The sequence below is a fragment of the Anopheles merus genome, chromosome 2L (assembly GCF_017562075.2).
Source record: "Anopheles merus strain MAF chromosome 2L, AmerM5.1, whole genome shotgun sequence".
NCBI lineage: Eukaryota > Metazoa > Arthropoda > Insecta > Diptera > Culicidae > Anopheles > Anopheles merus.
The window spans coordinates 14488315-14509539 of record NC_054083.1 but is presented as its reverse complement, the minus strand read 5'-3'; the positions used below and the strand labels follow the sequence as shown (position 1 = coordinate 14509539).

Below are 21225 nucleotides of genomic sequence, written 5' to 3'. Positions count from 1 at the left end.
GAGTCTTGCAAAAAATCTTACGGTTTTTTTCAATAGACCATAAGATTTTTGTTAATTTGTCAAAAATCAGGCGCGGAGCTCTTTTACACCGGACGAATGTGACAGTTCCCGCGTTAGACGAACGTAGCTCATTTCGGCTGTAGTTGAGGATGATAAATGAAATAATGATACAAATGATTATAGGAGTCAATGATACAAATGGTTAGATGTAACAACACATATGGAAAACACATATGACTCCAGATAGTCGAAGTCTCATCAAGAGAAATTAAGCCTCTGAGTATGAAGACTCAAAGTTTTATAATCCTTTCTCGCTGAACAGAAGAAGAAGAAATGATCAGATGATACAGATGAAATGTAACGCATTGTAACGCTTCTTTTTTCCGTCGACCGTTTTCAGTCCTTTTGGTAGCGCAGCGAAATCCTAGCGAAATTGGTGTCAGTACTTCTCTACATAAATTGTTTCGTTACGGTGGTTTTCGGTGTGTCTGGCAGCGGCATCAGACTCCATATAATTACAATGGAACGCCGCTTATTCGGGCTTATCGGGACACGACCTCGCCCTGATACGTGAATAACACGAATAATACGTACAAGTATATTTGGAATAACTAATTCTGACGGTGCACCTCCCCATAATTTCTTATTCGACAGCTTCCAGAGCGCAACCTCAGGTGGCAAATTGGTTAAGCTAAAGCATAAAAGAAAGCAAATCTTGATTTTTGTTCAATTCAATCAATTCAATCAATTGAACATACAACAAATTTCTTAAATTTTCTAATATAAAGAATAAGTTTTTTGGGTCAATATTTACTCACGTTGCGAATTAAAGAACAAATTCCTTCCCACTCATTCCTTAATGAATAACTATGCGAACCCCGCTAAAAATTAATTAGTCCCGTTGGTTAAGGGGTAAATATATAAATTAAAAAAAATCTTTTTGATTCACATGAACATTGCCGTACATTATTGCATTATCGTGTAAATTGAAATTTAACAGTCAATTGCGTCATTTTTCATTTAAATCTTCTTTCCATCGAAACAAATTTCCTCGGTCAGTTGATTTTTCTTTTGATGATTTATTTAAACAAATATTACTTTCTTAGCAATTATAAATGTTGTTCCACTTTTCGCGATCATACCGCGAATTGTCATTTCCCTTCGCATCACACACACCGGGTCCAAATACAATACGCTGTGTTTATTTCACCAATGGAAATGAGCCAGCAGGCAGAAAGATTGTAATGTTGTGTTATTATTCCAATCCCTGATCGGATTTGTGTTTTATCTTCTTCTCCTTTTTCTTTTTCATTTAAATCATGCTTCACACACGCACACAACTTCACGCATCACCCTTCTTCGCAGCAGCAAACGCTATTGTGTTGTTTTTACATGATTATGGGTTTGCTTTCGATTTTGTCTCGTCTCTGCGTTTTTTTTTTGCATGGCACCTCGGGGAGGTACCTATGTAACCTTATATCCGTATATAATGTTGTTCCGTCCATCATCCATTGTATTTAAGGGCACGTTTTATTTCGTCTCATGATACACACATCCATGCAACTTGCACTTGCACGTAGTAATATATTGCTTGCCCCCCTTTTCTCAACTGACCCTTAATTCGATATTTTGTTTTTGCGTTTAGTTTTGATTTGATAAATCTCCTCCTCCTCCCCTTTTTGAGGGTGAGAGAGCTTTGGCTCGGGAAGGTGTAGACCAGATCCCGGTTCCACTTACTGCATATAATTCCACGTGTTTGGTCAACTTGTTATTCGAATCGTTCTCTTCAGCTTTCTACAATCTTTAACAAATGCTTAATACAAGAATCTGCTTCAAGTGTGGCTGTTGAACATTTTGTAATTTACTTATATGCGCGCATCAGTGCAAAAATAAGTGCCGTTTGTTTAAACATTTGTGTACTGTTATTTAATTACAAAAACTGGAAAAGATAAGTTATTCCGTTAAAAGAGTAACTGAAAAGTTGAATGAATGCATTCTTATAAAAAGGAAGAAACAATACAGCCGTTTAAACCATTCCTTTACACCCCAAACCACCCTTCTTACACTTACAACATTCTCAACTGAAGATAAATGTTTGCATGCGATCCTTTAAAATCCCACTTAAAAAGGCTACATTATTTTAGATGCTAAGGAAAGACAACAGTTATATTGAAAAGCATACGTCTAGCCGGCCGGATCTGTATCCAAATTAAAAACCATCCCAGGAACTGAAACTAGAATTCATTTTGTACATCTCTGACAAGTTTAGTAGCAGTGAATGCCGTTAAACAATTAGGAAGGTGGTATCGCACTTTACTGTTTGTTGCAGCGGAGTACCACTCACAAACGAATCAGTTTCATTACAACCATGAACTTGTACATGGCGTTACACTGTTTTAAAACCGAAACCGAAGCGTTACAAAAAACGTAACAATATGCGCAAGTGTGCGGGAGTGTGTGTGTGTGTATGTGTGCATTTGTTGTTTGATTGTTGTGTGGGAATTACAATTTAGCTTTTGTTTATCTTTATTCAGGGAAACTAAGAACGCCTTTGCCTGAGATAATTATACTGTTTTGCTTACACAACACAAGAAACTGTATGTATGTTCAACAAACATTCGCTCTTTTTTGTATTACTTATATGCATAAGATTAAACAAACAAAAACATACATTGCAAATTAAAAGTAACACTACATTGGGTTTCATATCAGGTCGTGGATTACATTTATTTTGTATGGTCTCTTTCATCTTGGCCTTGTTTTCCTTGCTACCACTTGTCCTTCTTCCCCCTTCACGATTACTCTTCTCTCTTCCCCCTGGTTACATACCACTTGCTATACACGATCCGGATCCGATCCAGATCGTCTACGCTAGAAAACTTGTTAACACGCAAACTGTACGAAGTTGAAACCACTGACTGCGCATTTTGGGAAGAATCTTGACGGAAGAATCTAGGTGGTTGTTGTGGTGGTAATGGTGATGGTGTATAACCACTGACGATAAAATGATAAGAGCGAAAGCGCACGGTCACATTTTGGGCAACATTATTCAAAAGGTGTCACACATTTTTGTCGTGCTTGCTGATAGAACTGCCCACCACACAAGGAAATTATAAAACTCAACAATTACCTGACATTCCGACCGATTCCTCCCTACCGCCTCTTCTACTACCTATCCTCCTCCTTTGCTGCCCCATCGAAGTGATTTTGTTAATTTAAAAGAACGTACAAATATCACTTGCCGCAAACTACTTTCACATTGCTCTATTCCCTGAAACACAACAAAATATGCTTACACAGTAAAAAAGTTATTAAAATAAATCAAAACAAAAGTTCGATTATCATTTGAAGTATGTATACTCTTAGCTTTCTTAACTGACCGGAAATGCTGTACGCGGCGGAGTCCTATCATTTCTTCTCGTCATACCCCATACGTCTTTGATTTATTTTCTTCACAATTCTGCGCTGTGGATCCAAACACATACACGCAATCCCCGCGCCGTATGTGTGTGTGTCTTTTGCTGAATCTATTTTGTTTTAAAGTTTTTTCTTCTTCTGTGTTTTACAATCTTTTGGTTCAAAAATTCCTTACTTACACTGTTTGTTTTGGGATTTAAAAGTATTCGGAGCGTGTATGGTATGTGTGTGTGTGTGTTGGCGTCTATTGTGGGGAAATGTTCGCTCTTCTTCTATATTTATATATTGTTGTGAATTTCATCAATCTATGATAGTTAGCTGCTGTTACACATTTTCTTTTGATGGTAAAAAAAGAAGATAAAACTTTGTAGTTACATATCCATTACACTACTGCGCGAACGACAGTAGCGGAGTGATGACGAATTGCATGAATTGTTGTTGGTTGGGGGATAAACGTTTGCTTTGCGTGTGGAAGGGCATCGAATGACACGCCGTCGAGCGAAAGAGCCTCCAGCGCGTTACCGTTACACCTCCACACATTTGTAGTAGGTTTTGTGTATGACTTGGAAGCGTTTAGCTTGCCGCTTAACCGTCGCTGTCAGTGCCTTGGAACTTTCTCTTCTTGCCCCTTGCTTCCGGTTCACCTTCTAAAACGCATAAATTACATACATTAGCAGCTTGCTTCCGACAACGCGAGTGTTCATTCTAGTGATGGGAAAAATGAATCGATTCCGGCTACATCCGAATCTTTGGTACGTCTGGAATCCGGTTTTAGGATCGGCGAATTGGAATCGGATCGGAAATCTGAATCGGCTCAGTAATCGGTTCCATAATCGGCTTCGGAATAGGAATCGACTCCGCAATCAGAATTAGCTCCGGAATCAAATTCGATTTCGATATTTCCATGAAAATAAGTGTTTTGGTCCCCAAATTTACTTGTAAACGATCCATTCTCAATGGAGATTCCGGGACTGAAATCGTTTCTAAAACTTCTGATTTCAATTTTAGAACTGACTCTGATTCCTGAGCCAATTCTGATTCCGATTCCGGAGCTAATTTCGGGGCCAATTTCTATTCCGGAGGTGATTCTGACTCCAGAGTCGAATCTAGAATCGAAAACGGCTCCGAAATTGATTCCGTACGAACATCCAAGCTCCCACCACTAGTTCATTCGCAAAGGAATTGGCACCAATTCTAACTTACCTTTCGCAACATCTTCTGTGGTTGACGATGTGGCGGCTGCCGCTTCTGTTGCTGTGGATTTTGATTCGTCTGCTCCCGCCGCTGCTGCAGCGGTCGACGATGCTGCAGCCTCCGACCCATCAGCATCATCCTCACCGTCTTCCTCTTCTTCGCCTTCTTCATCCTCCCCTTCGCCGTCACTGTCTCCACCATCTTCACCCTCATTCTCGCCACCACCACCGCCGCCGCCGCCACCTTCTTCATCCTCTTCCTCCTCACTGTCAAACTCTTCGTCGGCGTTGTTGTAGTCGCTCTCGACGCTCTTCCAATCCTCCTGATCCTCCTCCAGGTTGTCGTTGTACAGGTAGGCTAGCGAAACTTCCTCCTCATCCGATTCTTCGCACGAGTCTTCCGGTTCCTCCTCTTCTGTGGTCGCGCCCATAGAATGAAAGTGAAGCGATAAAAACGAATTGTAATACTTTACAATTAATTCTGGTCTGCCCGGGCAGGACGATCATCTGCTGCCACCGCCGAGATGGTGGTATCCGATGGAGCCGTAGCTCCGTTCTGCATTTGTGGTAGAGCTTCAACCCTTGCATAACTATCTCCAGTTGCATCCAAGGAGCAACACTCATCTTTTTCCACCTCGATTTCCATATCCTCCTCCTGCTCCTCTTTTTCCTCCTCCTCATCATCAACTTGTTCTTCTGATTCGTCTAGCAATTGATTCTCCCCCCGGTAGCATATCTGATTGATGAATGCCAACAGAGAAGTAAACATTAACAAGACGGACACAAACGATGCCATCTTTTGACGACCCTGTTCCACTTCATTGGCACGCGCAAGGGCCTGTTTGTGTTGAATCTCTTCGTACAGTAGATCCAGATCGTCCTTGGCCGATTCTTGTCCAGTTTGAGAGGAGCAGCCGTCATCAGAATGGGACTTGGTGCGCCCAAGATGTCCCTCCAGCACATCGGAGCCGATCTCAATCGCTGACTGCGAGTCCGACTCGTTCTTCGTTCGTTTTTGGCGTACCCTCGCCTCAAGCTGCTCCAGCTCGTCTAGATCAATTTCGATACCATTGATGGAGAACTGGGAAGGTTGCGGTAGGTTACCGTCACCATCATCATCATCATCAACACCACCTGTAAACAGGATGGGGGGTGTCGCCATAGTGTTTTGCATTCTATCTTAAAAGGCCTTTTGAGTATAAGCATGTTCGGTGGAGTATCTCATTTAAATTGTCCCCTTCTAGCGTACTTATCGAAAGAAAAAAAATCTTTACCGATCAACACATATTCCGAGTAAACAAGTTTGGCGACAACAAATACGTCTTATTCAGTCCAAAGTAGAGTAACTGGCCATCAAAATCTTCTATCGTTTGTATTTAGTTACAGTAGCAAGGGGTAAAACATGAAACTATCCACAAATGAATGCTTTTCGCCTATCAGTATACCTACCAGCCATGTCTTCCTCATCGGATGGTGCTTCCACATACTCTTTGTCGAATCTGCAAGAATAAAGATAAACAAAACGTACTTTATTATTGTCCAAAGCTCTATTTTAAGTTCGCTCTAATGCTACCTACCCGTCCAGATAGTTGAGCGATGGAATCAGTTGAAACAATTTCTCACGATAGTTTTCAATCAGTGTCACCTGATTGTTGAACAGATCCAGCACTTCCAGGTTCTCCAAATCTTTCAGCGGCTGAAGCTCATCGAAGTCCTTAATCCGGTTGCCGGACAGGTTCAGATGTGTAAGTTTCGGGCTCCCGGTAAGGTGGTTCAATCCGTTCGATATTCTGTTGTCCGAGAGTTCCAGCTTGCGGAGGTTGGACAGCTTGGGGAAATTTTTCAGCGAAACCAGCCCGACGTTGATGAGGCTGAGCGTTTCGAGTGCTGTGAAGCTGTCTGTGAGCCCATCGATGTACGTGCTCCGACAGTTGTCCAGAATGAGCTCTGTGATCTGGAAGGAGGCAGTAATAAATCATAAGGGTAAATGGATTTGAAATGCACCAGCTATATATATGTTAAAGAAAACTAAGTTTAACATTTCAACAAATATTTGATTAAAAATATAGTTTAAACAATTGTCGCCACTTATTGGACTAATCAATGTTACAGTTTAACCCTATCTGGTGGACAATGGAAAGCAACACGTTGCCGGGACGTGGAAGACAAGTACTTCAATGCGAAATAGCTAAATGGTTTTTTAAGTTTTCCTTGAACAGAAAAGGATAATTTTTACCATACTGAGCGAGTTTAGTGGAGAGTTGATTCATTTGAATATGGTTCATGTGTGTCATTAGATTAAATATATTAATAAATTATATTAATATATATATAATTATCTTATATTAAGCTTGTTTGTTTATTCGTGAAGATTCTGCTTTACGTGTCCTAATTAAATTTGATCATTTTAAACACGGACAACCCCTTTTGGAAATCAGCGCGACATTGAAAATCATGTGCGCCAAACTAACGCTTGGTGGTGTGCGTGATTTGTTGTGAAAAAACAGTTGCGCACACACCATCAAAGATTCGCCGGGCGGACGAAAAACACCTCTACATATGCACCACCATATAAACTGTGTGTGTTTGTGTATTTGTGTGCGCTCAACTTCTACTCGCTAGTATTGGTGGGTGCGGTGATGTGTGAGTGTGTGATCGATTTTCAACAAGTCCGTTATTTCCATCGAGATTATTTACGCTTTGTGGCAAATAGTATTCAAACCGATTTTGATGCAAACTATCGGCGGCATCCGTTGCATGTTTATTCATGCCTTATTATATACTTAGAAACAATGCACAACCATCGTAGCTTTAAATCGGATAGCTTTCTACTTTTAAGAGAATGCAATTGACCCATTAAGAGGACTGAAATCGATGAAACGCATATGTGACTCGATGAACAAAAAACAACAAAAGAGATACTATAGAAGCTACACTTATTGACATTATTTACGCAGAGCTCGAAGCAAAATTACGAGACGGAAAAAAAGGTACGAGACGGTAGCGAATCAACTAATTTTCCTTTAATTTGTTGAGGCTTACAGAAAGAAGTTATTTTTTTTTCATTGAAATCGCCCGTGTAGTAAACTTTTGAATGTGTGCAAAAGTACGCGCAGCGCGCACACGCCTTCGTCGATTGTGTACTTCAAACCAGTCGCTCACTCAGCGTACGCACACCACCAAAGCGATACGGCGAACGGCTCACTCCACTCATTGCCGCCTTTGAGTGGGACAAAGAGAGTGTACGCACACACGACAGTCGCGCAGCAAGCGTTCACATGAGCAGGCAGAGGCAGCCATTGCCACTGCACGGTTTTCATATGCAGGTGAAAAGCAGTCTCGGGCCAGAGCAGTGCATATTCCCCAAAACCAAAGTGTGCCAATTTCCGGGTCAGGGGTCCAAAATTCGCTCACCAAACTAGTGCCACTATCCTGGGACGTAGCTTAGGTATCGAGTGATGCAACGTTGGGCGGAGTGCAGTAATCACACGCAGCGCCATTTGGCCGCAAAACTTGTGGCCTCACGCTAACGGAGCTCGGTGGTGCAAATTCCAAGATGGCGGCCTGCTCGCTCCATTTGCTCGCTCGCACGCTGGGAACCTATCGTCACCGAAATCGCCACCGCCGATCATCATCATCATCATCATCACTCTTCGCGGACCACTCAGCGCGCGCCCGAGGACCGCTCACCAATACCGATACACCAGTCCGAGAGCGATTTCAGCTCCGCTGTGGCATGGTGTGTGCGTGCGGTGTAATGTGTGTTTGTGTGAGTGCGCGCGCTTGTGTGATGTGTGTGAGCATTTGTTGATTGATGGTGTGTGCGTTCGGTGGAGGTGCGTGTGTGTTGCGAGTGTGGGAGTGTGTGCAACTGAAGAGCATTTTATTTGGAAAGTGCGTAGATAGTTTCGAACCTGATCTCTGCCATTTTCGCGCGTGGCCAATAATGAGAAATTATCATAATTAACAGAAAAAAGAATGTGATGAATAGTCAATACACAAGGATTCATCTAATCGAAGAAAATGTCTTATCAATTATGCTCCTGCCCCCGCACCTTCCACACAGTAGTTTTTTTAAGTAAACATTCTTATACACTGGCAAGCCACTGCATGCAAAGGTGTGAACCTCTGTTTGCTCCATTTGTATGTGTATCACTTACGCACACATTCATTTGGCTGATCTTCCCAACACACTTTCCACACACAGCGCACACTACTGCTGCTCTCACAGAAAAGGCGCGCGCCACTTCATGTGGTAAGGAGCGTTGTTAGTGTGCGTGGGTATATGCATGCAAAGATTTGACGACAAGTCGCCAAAAAAAAGGAAAAAACACGCTCGACTCGGTTCGTCGAATGTCGATCAAAGAGTTACGATTACGAAACGTCGTAATAGCGTGAAAACTGAACACATATGAGAAGGGGAGAACAAAAAAAAAAACAACACCACCAGCGCTCGAGCGACAAATTTTCATGACTTTCCACATGCGACAAACATGTACCACAATAACATTCATTTGTTAACTAAGGATTTTTAAGCGTAGCAACAGAGGTTAATTTAGTTGGAAGAGAAGAGAGTGTGCGAATGCAAATAGCAAATCTAATGAAGCAACACACCAAAACAAGGATTTCTGCACCGATTGTGGAAGGAAGTCTGGAGAGGGAAAAGGGTTCTTTTTTTCGTTGCTTCCCATAATTGGCGCTTATTGAGGCGGCAATATGGCGGAAGCCGGAAGGCACAAAAACCCGTTGGAAAGCAGCAGTTAATCGAACTGAAATATGTGTTTCTACTGTTCTTTTCTTTTTTTAGGTTAACCTAACACGCGCACACTGGAAATCTAGATAGTTGAGAAGAGAATTAAATAATGATAACCGTTCACAATGAACACGGAGAAGCTACCTAATGATACAGGGAGAAATGACCTCTAAAACTCGAATTTTAAAATCTCGTTTCCGGGTGGACTTGATGATGAAAACACATCTTTGAATGAACCAAATGAGCGCAATTAGCAGTTGAGGTTGAGAGACAACTGTGTTTCATAGTGAAGTTAACCAATCAGAAAATTGTAACAGAAAAAAAGGGGAAGTGTTAGATACGGAAGCGCCTAAACTGCTTCTCTGTTTTGTTAGAACTCCAATGAAGTCTACTTCCTCCCGTGTACATGACAGTTATTTAACATAAGGCGTACATGACAATTATTTAACAACTGAGTAAAAAGGTTCTTAAGAAATGTAAAGCATAACTAGTAGTGTTACGGACACACTTACCTCATCATCCGATCGACCTCGTTTTTCCAACAAAATACGCTTTTCCATGATGATATTCGGTGATGCTGGTGTTGAGTATTTCACTTAGAGATAAGTCACCCCACGCAGTGCTCCTCCAGGTCCTTTGAAAACTCTTTGTTGTGTCACTGGATTATGTTGTTTAGGCACGAATTTTATATATTGATTTCCTGCAAGTGGAACAAATAAAGCACACAGTTAATACATCTGTATTTACGTTGGCACAATAAGTCTAATTAAAGCGAACTTTTTTCAAAAGGAAGTTTTAAGAAAATTGTTACTTTAAATGCAAAACACGTTTGCGACATAGGCACATACGGTGCCCTTAATTGAACATGTATACATGAATAGGTTTAGATTTGGAAAACATTATGCACACATTCACGTTGAAGCAATGCTCTTACGGCTGGTGTCGTGGATTGGAGTGAATTAAAAGAAATTAATCAATTATAATTGATCCTTTACTTCACCACCCCCGATCAGTCGACACACTCCAGCACAAAACCAGGTGGTGACCACCCCCTCCTGCCTAACGATATCTAACACGGAACGGAAAGCCTAAGACACATGCAAAATGAGTTCACAATGTGTAGTCGCACTGCTGGTTTTTATCGAAAATTGGGGAAAACAAACTCAAAAAATCCAAAGTCAATCACACTTCTTCGCCACCTTGTTTACCAAGATTGTGTGGAAAACGCGTTCGCGTACTGTACACCTCGTTGCCTTTCAGTGCGCGCTCTTCCGACACACAACACACGCCAGCGGGTTTGGTGTCAAATTTTCGGACCAAGAAAATGTCCCCCCACACACACACACTGCGCCACGCCGAAACCCGAAAGGGAAAATCTTATCGTTGCCGACCGTCGCGCGATATGCACTCTCACACTTGTGTGTGCACTTTTCACTGTTACAATTCGCGACTGGCCCACCCGTTTGCCTGCTCTTTGCTGGTGTGTTTCTATGAGCACGGCACTGCCTGCCCTGTCGATGGATGACACATCGATGCCCTGTGTGTGCTGCTGCTGTCTCTGCTTTGTGTCTCTACACACCTTGTGTGGCTCTCCGGTGGCCATGTGTGTATATATTCGCTGCGCGCACACATGCGAACCCGTTCCGTGTAACGACATGTCCGTATGCACACACCGCACACACGCACACACGCACACACGCACACACACACACACACACACACACACACACACACACACACACACACACACCGCACACACCAGAGAGAGAGAGACACACATTAGCCCATCTGTCCGATACACACCGATATGAGTGTGGTGGTCGTCGTAGCGGGTGAGAAGGAAAAATAGCCTTTCGCTACTGGATGAAGAGGGGGAGAACGAGGGGAAGACGAGACGGTTTGCACCTCGCGACGGAGTGTGCTAATGTTTTTGTGAGTTTTTCTGCGCCGAAAAAATAACAATCAAGACAGGCAAAATTCAACAATGCAAACAGAGGGTTGCCACGGATTATTGGCTTCCTGACCGGATATCCCCTTTCCTACACACACACATACACACGCACACAATCTCTGCTGGATGTACACAAGACCCTATTTCCTTCCGGGGAGATGCATTGCGGGGGCAATAAATAGAGCAGGCGAATCGAAGGTGGTGGTGCGAGGAGACAGGGAGGTTGGTCCTTTATGAGGTTATGATAGTCTCCTCCGTACAATTTTTAACCTTCATCGCCCTACCACCTGTGCCAGTTCCATTATTTGCACTGAACTGGGATTTATTAAAACGGTGAATGTAACGAAAAGAAGAAGAAAAAACCACGACTTTGGCAGACGACGAATAAACGACCTTCTCGACGATGTGGTTCCAATGTGGTCAACTTGTTATCACACACATACGAGTCCGGGTCCCCGATTATAGCACTGCGAGGGACACCCACCTTTCAGCATGAATAAAGACATGCACAGACAAAAAGAGACTACATAAAGGAGGACGCGGGGCTGCTGGCCGGAGGCCTTAACTAAACTGGCAAATCTTGCGTGTGATAAATATTGGTGCATCGATTGCACCCACCATGCGAGATATGTACGCACCCCACACTACTACCACACACAGACACACGATCATCACTCATGGCATAGGAAAAATCGAGCAAAAAAAAAGGGTAGGCAATGGTTAGAAGGGGCACAATTCCGAACTTGAACACACAAAAGTGGTGCGGGGGGTAAGGACAAGCAGCCCTTCCATTGCTTCCTTTTTCGGCATGCAACGGCTTGCTGTGATCGGTTCGCGGAAAATTAATTTACCATCTCCTACTCCCCCCTCACCGCTTAGGTTCGAAAGAAAGGGGTACACTTTTCCCGTGTGTCTCTCTGTAGACGGCGTCTTTCGCGGTTTCGATTCGTCACATAAACGTGTGATGATACTGCACACCACCGTATGCGGGGTGCACGGTGGCCGCAATCTACATCTACACGTCCGTTCTTGGTGGTGCACGGGTAACGTAAGCAACAGACCGATCACGCACGCACGCACGCACGCACTGTATTTCCGTCGAACGCTTTGGGGGTCGGCACTGGGAAGGGGGAGGAAATGGAAAATAACGTTTCTTTTTTGTTCTGGCACACTTTTTTGGTCCTCTCGGTGTTTCCACACGTTTTACTATGGCACGAACAATTTTGCGGACAATCGCATATACACTGTGCCTGGCGTTAACTTCATTTACCACTTACTACTGGATGCTCCGACACCGGAACGCTGACCACAACGCTGTGCAGCTACTTGGTGGTTCGGAAAAAACGCGTTAGATTAATTTTTTCAATCACCAAACACGTCGTACCTTTTTCGCTACAGGGCTAAATGCTCGCTTCTCTTGCTGCTGGCACTGCTTCTGTACCTCATCTGCTTTTGTGGAAGGCACTCGCTCGTTTCTCACCGCCTGACAGTGTGCGTTGTGCAGTCACATGTACACGCACACGCTCACACACCGTCGATGAGCGCGATACGCGCGTTCGACAGCACCACAGAGTTATGTACGTGTGTGCGTGTATGTGTGTTTGTGGCTGTAATACACTGTACTCGTGTTGGTGTTTTTCAGGTTTCACTCACCGCGGCACACGCACACTGCGGTAGCGCGTTGGGCCCGCGCTGTTTCGCGCTCGATCCGTTCGAAGCGTGTGGCCCGCTGACCGTTGCAAACGTACATCAGGTAACGGGAATGTTGTCGCCCGTACAATAGGAGGGACAGCATCAAAACATTAGAAAATCAAACGCAAAGCTGTGTCTAAATAGAGTTGCTCGTTTCAATATTATATAAATATACGTTTTCAAAGAAACTAATAACAGCGGTGGCATATAGATGGGTCGATATACATGTTCTTAGATATAATACATTTTTTTAGAAAGTTTAGTTGCGCATAAAATACTTTCAAATAATTCCGTAATTGATAATTCAGCCATAGTCATAGTTCTCAGCGAAGTGACAGATGATGTTTCGTCGACATGTGCACATTCGTTCGTCGATTTTATTCAGCTACGGTCAAACCTTTCCGATCGAGAACATGTATTTGAAACGGACGGTTGGCTGGTTCGTTTGTTTTGTGAGATTTTAGATCTTTTCAGCGTCTACGTCTGTTTGTTTTCGAAAGTGTGAATTTCTATACATACTCTTTCTAAAACATGAGTTTTAATCATCGTGTAACGGAATATCTAACTAGAAACCCTTTGACAGTCCCACGATTATTTTAAAATGCACAAACCCATAATGAAATGATGACAAAAATACTCGTTAATAAAAGAAAATAATTTTGACCCATTCTGCAAATCGTTGCTTTACACGAAAGATTATGCGCAAAATGTGTCATTATCATTGTTTTATTTCTCTCTTCCTCTTCTATTCTATTGTTTCTTACACGATATCACTAAGGTTGTTAGCGAATGTTCTGATTATTTACTATTTTTTTGTACATTGTTCATTGGACAGTTTAGTTCGTACAAATCGATTTATTTCATGTTTATGTTCTTTTTTGGATTTTATTTTCATTGATACATTGAAACCCCATATAAAGAGTATATTTCGAACAGTGATTCACTTGCTATACGAAAAATTCGTTTTGCAGGTTATGAGCTCTTTTTCATATAAATTAAGAAAAATGAACTAATTGGTTCTAAGGCCGCCAGTGTACTCGTTTAAAAAAATGGAAAATGTCTTCATAATACTAATAATGTCGAAGATATTTGTAGTTCAATGTTTCGTCACCATTATTGATCCATTAAATTGGAAAAATGGTCGATCGCTTTAGTGTTTTTTTTTTAAATATATTTCCCAAATATTATACACTATACACTTGCATATCTTGAGGCAAAAGAGATCATAAGAAGTCGAAAATCTCTTTAAACATATGAAAAACAACAACTTGCATATAATATAATACAGTAGTTTAGTATGAAACGATTCCTAGTATCGAAACTCTCATTTGCCTGAGAGATAACCTTTAGTTCACATTGCCGTCTAATAATTTACCAAGAACACACATGATGTTATGCGAGATTTTACTCGTTAAAAGAGGTATTAGTTGAGCATTTAGATTTGCTCTTTCGCGACAAAATCGTTGTAAGGGGTACTCGTTGTGAGTACCAAATACTCGGGTTCCATTGTATTTGACTTTGGGAATGGGACACGGTAAAAAGTGACTTAATTTTTTTTTATTTTTTAGATCTTTTTATACATATTGTCCATTTATACAGCACAGACGGCTTGGGTCCGTAAAACTGTTACAACTGCAAAAACTCTAATTTTCTTGATAGAAACAAGTTGTTACGATGATGTTCACAATTTTCAAGTTACACATTAGGATCTGAGGCTAATGTGATTCTCCGGGGATATACACGAACCCAAACACGCATGTAAGTTTTATTGTTTTATTTGCATTATTTTCGGCAAAAGATATTTTGGACATAACTGCACATGCCCGAAAGTTGTCAGCAATTATAATGAATGTGGCATTTCATGTAAAAGCCTGTTTCGTTTTTTTTAAGTTATCACATTTTGTTTGGGGCGGTCCCGTGGTACAGTCGTCAACTCGAACGACACAATAACATGCCCGTCATGGATTTAAGCCCAGAATGGACCGTCCCCTCGTAGTAAGGATTGACTATCCGGCTACGTGGTAATGAATTAAGTCTCGAAAGCCTGTATAGGCCGGCATGTTTGCGTAGGACGTTACGCCAAATAGAAGAAGAAGAAGAAGATTTTGTTTATGAATTGATTTCTTATATCTACACATGGCATTGAAGAAAAACTATTATTCATATTGAATCCTGCTGATAGTGCCTGGAAAAGTTGAGCACGCTTAGGTGTATTTTACAGCATTTTTTTAAACTATAACCAGTAATTGATGCTATTTCTGAGAGATTAGCCTTATGTATCACTCGTAGAACTATGAAATACTTCTCTTTTTCTTCTTTGGCACAACAATCGTTGTCGGCCAAGCAGTGGCGGATTTAACGGTGCGCGGACTGAGCGGCCGCGGGAGGCCCCGTCAATGTAGGGGCCCCGTGTATGGTAATTCCAGCATATAGAACAATGTGTACAGTAGTCTCAGCAAGAGCTTCTGTGCTAGTTAGGAGCCCCATGGATGAAGGGACTCATAAACTATTGGGGCCCAGTACAAGGATTCTGAACACCCCCCCCCCCCCCCCCCCCCGCGAGCAAACCATTAAAGTGTGTTTGATTCAAAACCTAATGCAACCATACAAGGATATGCACCCCCCCCCCCCCGGTCGACACCAAGCGGGGGCCTCCAATCCTTTTAACGCTTAGGGCCCCCCACACCCTAAATCCGCCACTGCGGCCAAGGCCTGCCTGTATCACTAGTGGGCTTGTGTCTTTGTGACCAATTAATTTCCCCCATAGCAGGATAGTCAATCCTACGTATAGGAAGCACGGTCCATTCGGGGCTTGATCCCATGACGGACATGTTGTTATGCCGTACAAGTTGACGACTGTATCACCAGACCGCCCCCAGATGTAATAATTAGCATAGAAAAGATACGTTCATGCTTCATGAGGTAAAAGCGTGTTTGTTTTAGTTATATACTTTAAAATACATACAAATATACTATTTATATACGTACTTTTTAGTTTTCTGGGCCATGTGTATTTCTAAAAATTCCAGTTGTTCAGCTGGATGTGCATGTAGGCATTTTTTAACAAGGAGAATAAATCTTTATTAAATCTCTCTTACGTAGGGGACTCACGACACGAAGCGTCGTAACCATACTCCATGTGCCTCATTCGTCACAACCTCCTTGCCCCACTGGTTAAACCATTAAGAACTAGGACAAAAAGTCTATCTGCAAACCGTTAGGGCTACATTATACGTGGCAAGTACAGGGTGTTCGAGATAAATTTGACAGTTTCAGAGGGAATAGGAAAGGAATTTTTATAAAAGTTATGTTAAATATTAAACAATTAAATTTTTCTACAAAGTTTAGCTGACCATGTTTGCTGCATTTTTTATTGGAAGTACGCCTCCTCCACGTCGAAGGCCGCCTGCACCTGCCTCTGGGGATGGCCGCAAACACGGCCTTTATTCTGGCCACCAGCTCCGCTTTGGTATTGCAGGACGCCCTGTTGGTGTCCCGCTCAACTATGGCCCACACAAAGTAATCCATAGGATTAAGGTCAGGGGAGCTGGGTGGCCAAACGTCGGTGGTGGTGTATCGGTTGAAATTGGCAGTGAGACATTGGCGTGTTTTTACGGCCGTATGGCATGATGCAGAATCCTGCTGCCAAACGTACGGCCGCCCATTGGCCACCGTCTCAATCCACGGCTTCACCACGGTACGACGCGTACCGCAGGTCCTCATTTAACGCCACCTTGACGGTGCTCGGGGCCACGCCAACGTCTCGCGCCAGGGCCCGGATGGCGACGCCGGGATCGGCCGTCGCCCACTGCTGTAATCCGGCCAGGAACGTGTCGGTCCGCACACAATCCGACCGCCTGCTATGCTGTTTGCGAACAATATCACTATCTACGTCTTCACCACACTCCTCGAGCTGTACGCGTATTGTTTTTACGGTGTTCAGCGAACACATCGCCGCCTTCCGAATTTCGGCATTCGTATGGCCGGCACGAACTATCATAACACACGTTACGCGCTTGTCCAATTCGGGCGGGTTCCACATATTTACGGAGCTAGACATTTTTTACACTTGTTCGCACAACTTTTAGCAATCGATTGACATACCAATCATTTCGATACGTCAACTCAACCCTGAGATATAAACCCAAAGACCAGGTGTCAAATTTATCTCGAACACTCTGTACAATGTAATTCATAGGTACACCACCCGATGCATCTATTGGATGCGATTCGTTAGCGGCTGTTATAAGTCCATTGATGATGGTATGCAGGTTGATGCCATTTACACGGACATTCAGGTGGCTTTTGGCAGTGTGTCCCGCAACATTCTTCTGGCAAAACTTGATAGACTCGGATTATCACCACCCCTGGTAAAGTGGATGAAATCGTATTTATGTGGTCGTTTATATTAGAATTAGAATGGGCTGCCACCAATCTAGATCTATTGGTGCCTCTTCCGGCGTACCCCAGGGCAGCAACCTGGTGCCTCTGTTGTTTCTGCTCTACATAAACGACTTGTGCACGGCACTCCCGGATAATAGATGCCTACTCTACGCAGATGATGCTAAAATCTATCGTGAAATCCGTGAGCCCGAGGACCATCTTCAACTTCAAGCCACTTTGACTGATTTTGTCTCCTGGTGCAAGCGTAACGCATTAAGCGTCTGTATCGATAAATGCGCCATAATCTCATTGAGCCGTTCAAGAGCTCCAGCGCTGTTTAATTATACGCTTGATGGTCAGAACATCAAAAGAGTGAACTGTGTAAAGGATCTAGGAGTCCACCTAGATGCTAAACTCCTCCTCCTAAACAAGCTACACAAGCTAGTGGCAATCGGCTACTTGGCTTGGTCATAAACATGACGCGCGAGCTTCGTGATCCTATGTGTTTCAAGTACTGTACTGCGCACTTATCAGACCACTGCTGGAATATGCTAGCATTGTTTGGTGGCCAGCATCTGCGCGGCTAGAGTCCATCCAACGGAAGGCAACGCGCTTCGCCCTTCGTGATTGGCCGCGCCGTCTCGACTACAGGACTAGGTGTTTGCTGCTTGGGTCCATCGTCCATCGATTAATAAACTAAACTAATCTAAACTAACATAACCTGGCCCCCCCTTAATGATGCTAAGAACATTACCGTGTGTCAGGACGTGGTCATCGGGTCAACGCCCTTCAACCACCGGCACCTTCAGGGAGGATTGTCTGATATGAACTGGCTGTGTCCTACGCTTCATCGGCAATGTATTGCAAGTTTACCGTAAAAGACAAACCAGCAATATTTAGATTCTCCACGCACGGCTGTTCGTGACACCTCTTGTTAAGGCAATCGAACGCCTCTTACCCACTTTCTTTTCTGTCCTTGCCCTGCTGTACAAGACCCAGACAGTGTCAATACGCCTCCTTGGAACTAGTCCTCAGCATATAGGCTGGAACGCAAACACCTTTTGCCAGGGAATTCAACACCTGCATGTAAAACTTCAACGACTGTGATTCCCGCGGGAAGCCCTCACACTCAGCCAGTTGAGTCTTGGGTTGAGCCCTCGACAGCAAAACACCTACGTTCGACCTTTTCAAACGGTGTCAAGAAGACTGATAATGCCCTTAATACTAAGAGCCACTACACTCCAGGTGTCCTCGATAGCACACATCGACCCAACAATGCCATCGACTGAGAAGGATCTACAGCATGTCTGGAATATTGCCTCTCTTTGGTCGTCAAACTGGGGTCAAACAAACACCACACGTATTGCGGTTTCGGGTAATTGGGATTCCGAGTATCCAGCCTACGGTGTAAGTCAAAGTCGACTGAGATTCGCTGAATATTTGGGATAAGTCGCTAGGTACATCGACTACTCTCGGTACACTCTAATTGTTCCTGTTAGCGTGTAAATGATCGGCACTCAAGGCGCTTCCCTTACTTTTTCGGGTGTAAACCCGTTTGTCTTCCCAGACTGTAAGGAATATTCGAAACATGCTGACGATTATGTAAGTTGCAACACCTGACGTAGATTTCCATGTGCTGCACACCTAGATGGCCCTATACGCTGAGTCTAGAGCATTCCGATTTTTCTGCATACTAAATTTCCTCTTCCATGCTGGGTCCCTGTGCCTCAGATGGCTAGTTGAGACACTCGTCAAAAGCCTTCGCTTGCTGCTGTCTGGTCCTCGCATGTCTGGAAGCATGGGATGAAGCCTGAATAGTAAAGTTGTACAGTGATGTAATATCGAGCAACAGAAAAACGCAAAACATGTGTTATCGGTTTGGTGGTACAAAACAAAAAAGAGAAGTTCCCAATTTATTCAGTGTTGCCATGTACAGCACAGTGTTTCCATACAGCAGAGTTCATCAAGGTTCCTAAAATAAGCATACAGGATTTGATTTCCTAACATATAGCACTTCACTAGTGGTGGGAGCTCGGAATCGGATCTACCCGATTCCATAGTTGGAATCAATTCCGGAGCCAATTCCGATTCTTGAATCGATTCCGATTCCGGAGTTGATTCCGGAGCCGACTCTAAAGCCGCTTCGGCAGTTGACTTGATTCCAGAGTCGGCTTCAGACCCGATTCCGCTATCGGAATCGGCTCCGGAATCGGAATCGAACTCGGAATCGCAATCGCAAACAAGATTGACTCCAGAAATGGAATAAGCTCCGGAATGAGAATCAAATCTTGAATTGAAATAAGAAATTTCAGAAGCGAAATAAGTCCGGGAATCTCCATAAAAAATGGATCGTTTAGACTTAATTTTGTATTCTTTGCGGCCTATGCCCAAATGCCTAATATTATGGAGATCCGCTGTCGACTCCGCTTCCAAGCCGATTCTGATTTCGTTGGCAGTTCCGATTTCGGAGCCGACTTCGATTTCGGAACTGATTCGAATCCCGGAGCCGATTCCGATTCCAGAAACTGATTCCGGATCTACTATCCTGAATCGATTCTAGAATACTTTGGAGCTAGCCGGAATCGATTCCGACAAAAACTTTCACTACACCTTTTCAATCACTACACCTCACGCTCTCTTCGCCACATACTCTATATGAGAGTTGATGCGGAGTCATCAAGCATAACCCCCAGGTGCGTTTGGAACGGATAATATTATTCCCACACAGCAACTTGACAGTTTTTGGTGTGTTATGAGCACTTATGAGCAAAAACTCGGTCTTGTGGTGCGCCTCAGCTGCACCCCAAAGGCAATTCCACGGTCAGAAGTCCGTGGTAGAGTCCATTCAAAAGAACTGGGCCCAGAATGGAGGGACACCAACCGAAACCAGTCAGTCTCCAAAAGAAGAATTGATTATTATTATTATTATTATTATTATTATAATTATTATTATTATTATTATTATTATTATTATTATTATTATTATATTATTATTATTATTATTATTATTATTATTATTATTATATTATAGTATTATTATTATTATTATTATTATTATTATATATTATTATTATTATTATTATTATTATTATTATATTATTATTATTATTATTATTATTATTATTTTTATTATTATTATTATTTTTATTTATTATTATTATTATTATTATTATATTATTATTAGTATTATTATTATTATTATTATTATCATTATTATTTTTTATTATTATTATTATTATCATTATTATTATTATTGTTACGCGTTTGGATTGGACACACCCACATCTTTTTATTGCACATCACATTGTAACCGAATGTCATGGTTATACAGCAGAACGCATCGACAGCATCGACACCATCCTCACACCAGACAGCGATTGCCAGCGAAAACTGTTAAAATTCCTTTGTTTGCCTTTATAAAGAACTCTAACCAAAACAACATTTTTAATAAAATCAATAACAGCTTTAAGTAAACCGAGACTACCCGGTGTAAGGTAACGGCAAGCTACAAATGGCTTGCAAAGAAAAATGATAGATTTTAAGCTTAGAATTAATCAACCGATAAAAAAAAATGTAAAAATAAACAAACAAAAAAGATACTCGTCGTAGATATTGCGGGCAGCGAATGGATTTTTGGGTTAATAAGTGGCCCGCCCAGCAAATGAGTTTGACACATTTGTTGCGTAGCATTCAAGCTTGCTTTTTTCTCGCCAAAGGAATTTTGGTTATTATAAACCTTAATAAATATGTTTTATCATTTAAAGTTTAAATCATTATCATTTAAAGCCGTACGACCCTTTATTATGAGTAGCTTGATATAATTTATTTAGAAACCA

At 42.4% G+C, this 21225-nt stretch overlaps 1 protein-coding gene across 1 annotated transcript; it reads right to left on the bottom strand.

Moving 5' to 3' along the window:
• Positions 1 to 1059: 1059 nt before the first annotated feature.
• On the bottom strand, positions 1060 to 13031 carry LOC121592241 (acidic leucine-rich nuclear phosphoprotein 32-related protein). The gene is made up of 7 exons (XM_041913645.1): positions 12699 to 13031; positions 9876 to 10063; positions 6188 to 6564; positions 6060 to 6109; positions 5088 to 5744; positions 4621 to 5046; positions 1060 to 4064 (listed from the first exon to the last, which is right to left on the bottom strand). The coding sequence occupies exons 2-7, from the start codon at positions 9921 to 9923 to the stop codon at positions 4003 to 4005; spliced, it is 1620 nt and encodes a 539-aa protein (XP_041769579.1). The 5' UTR covers positions 9924 to 10063; positions 12699 to 13031; the 3' UTR covers positions 1060 to 4002.
• Positions 13032 to 21225: the final 8194 nt, after the last annotated feature.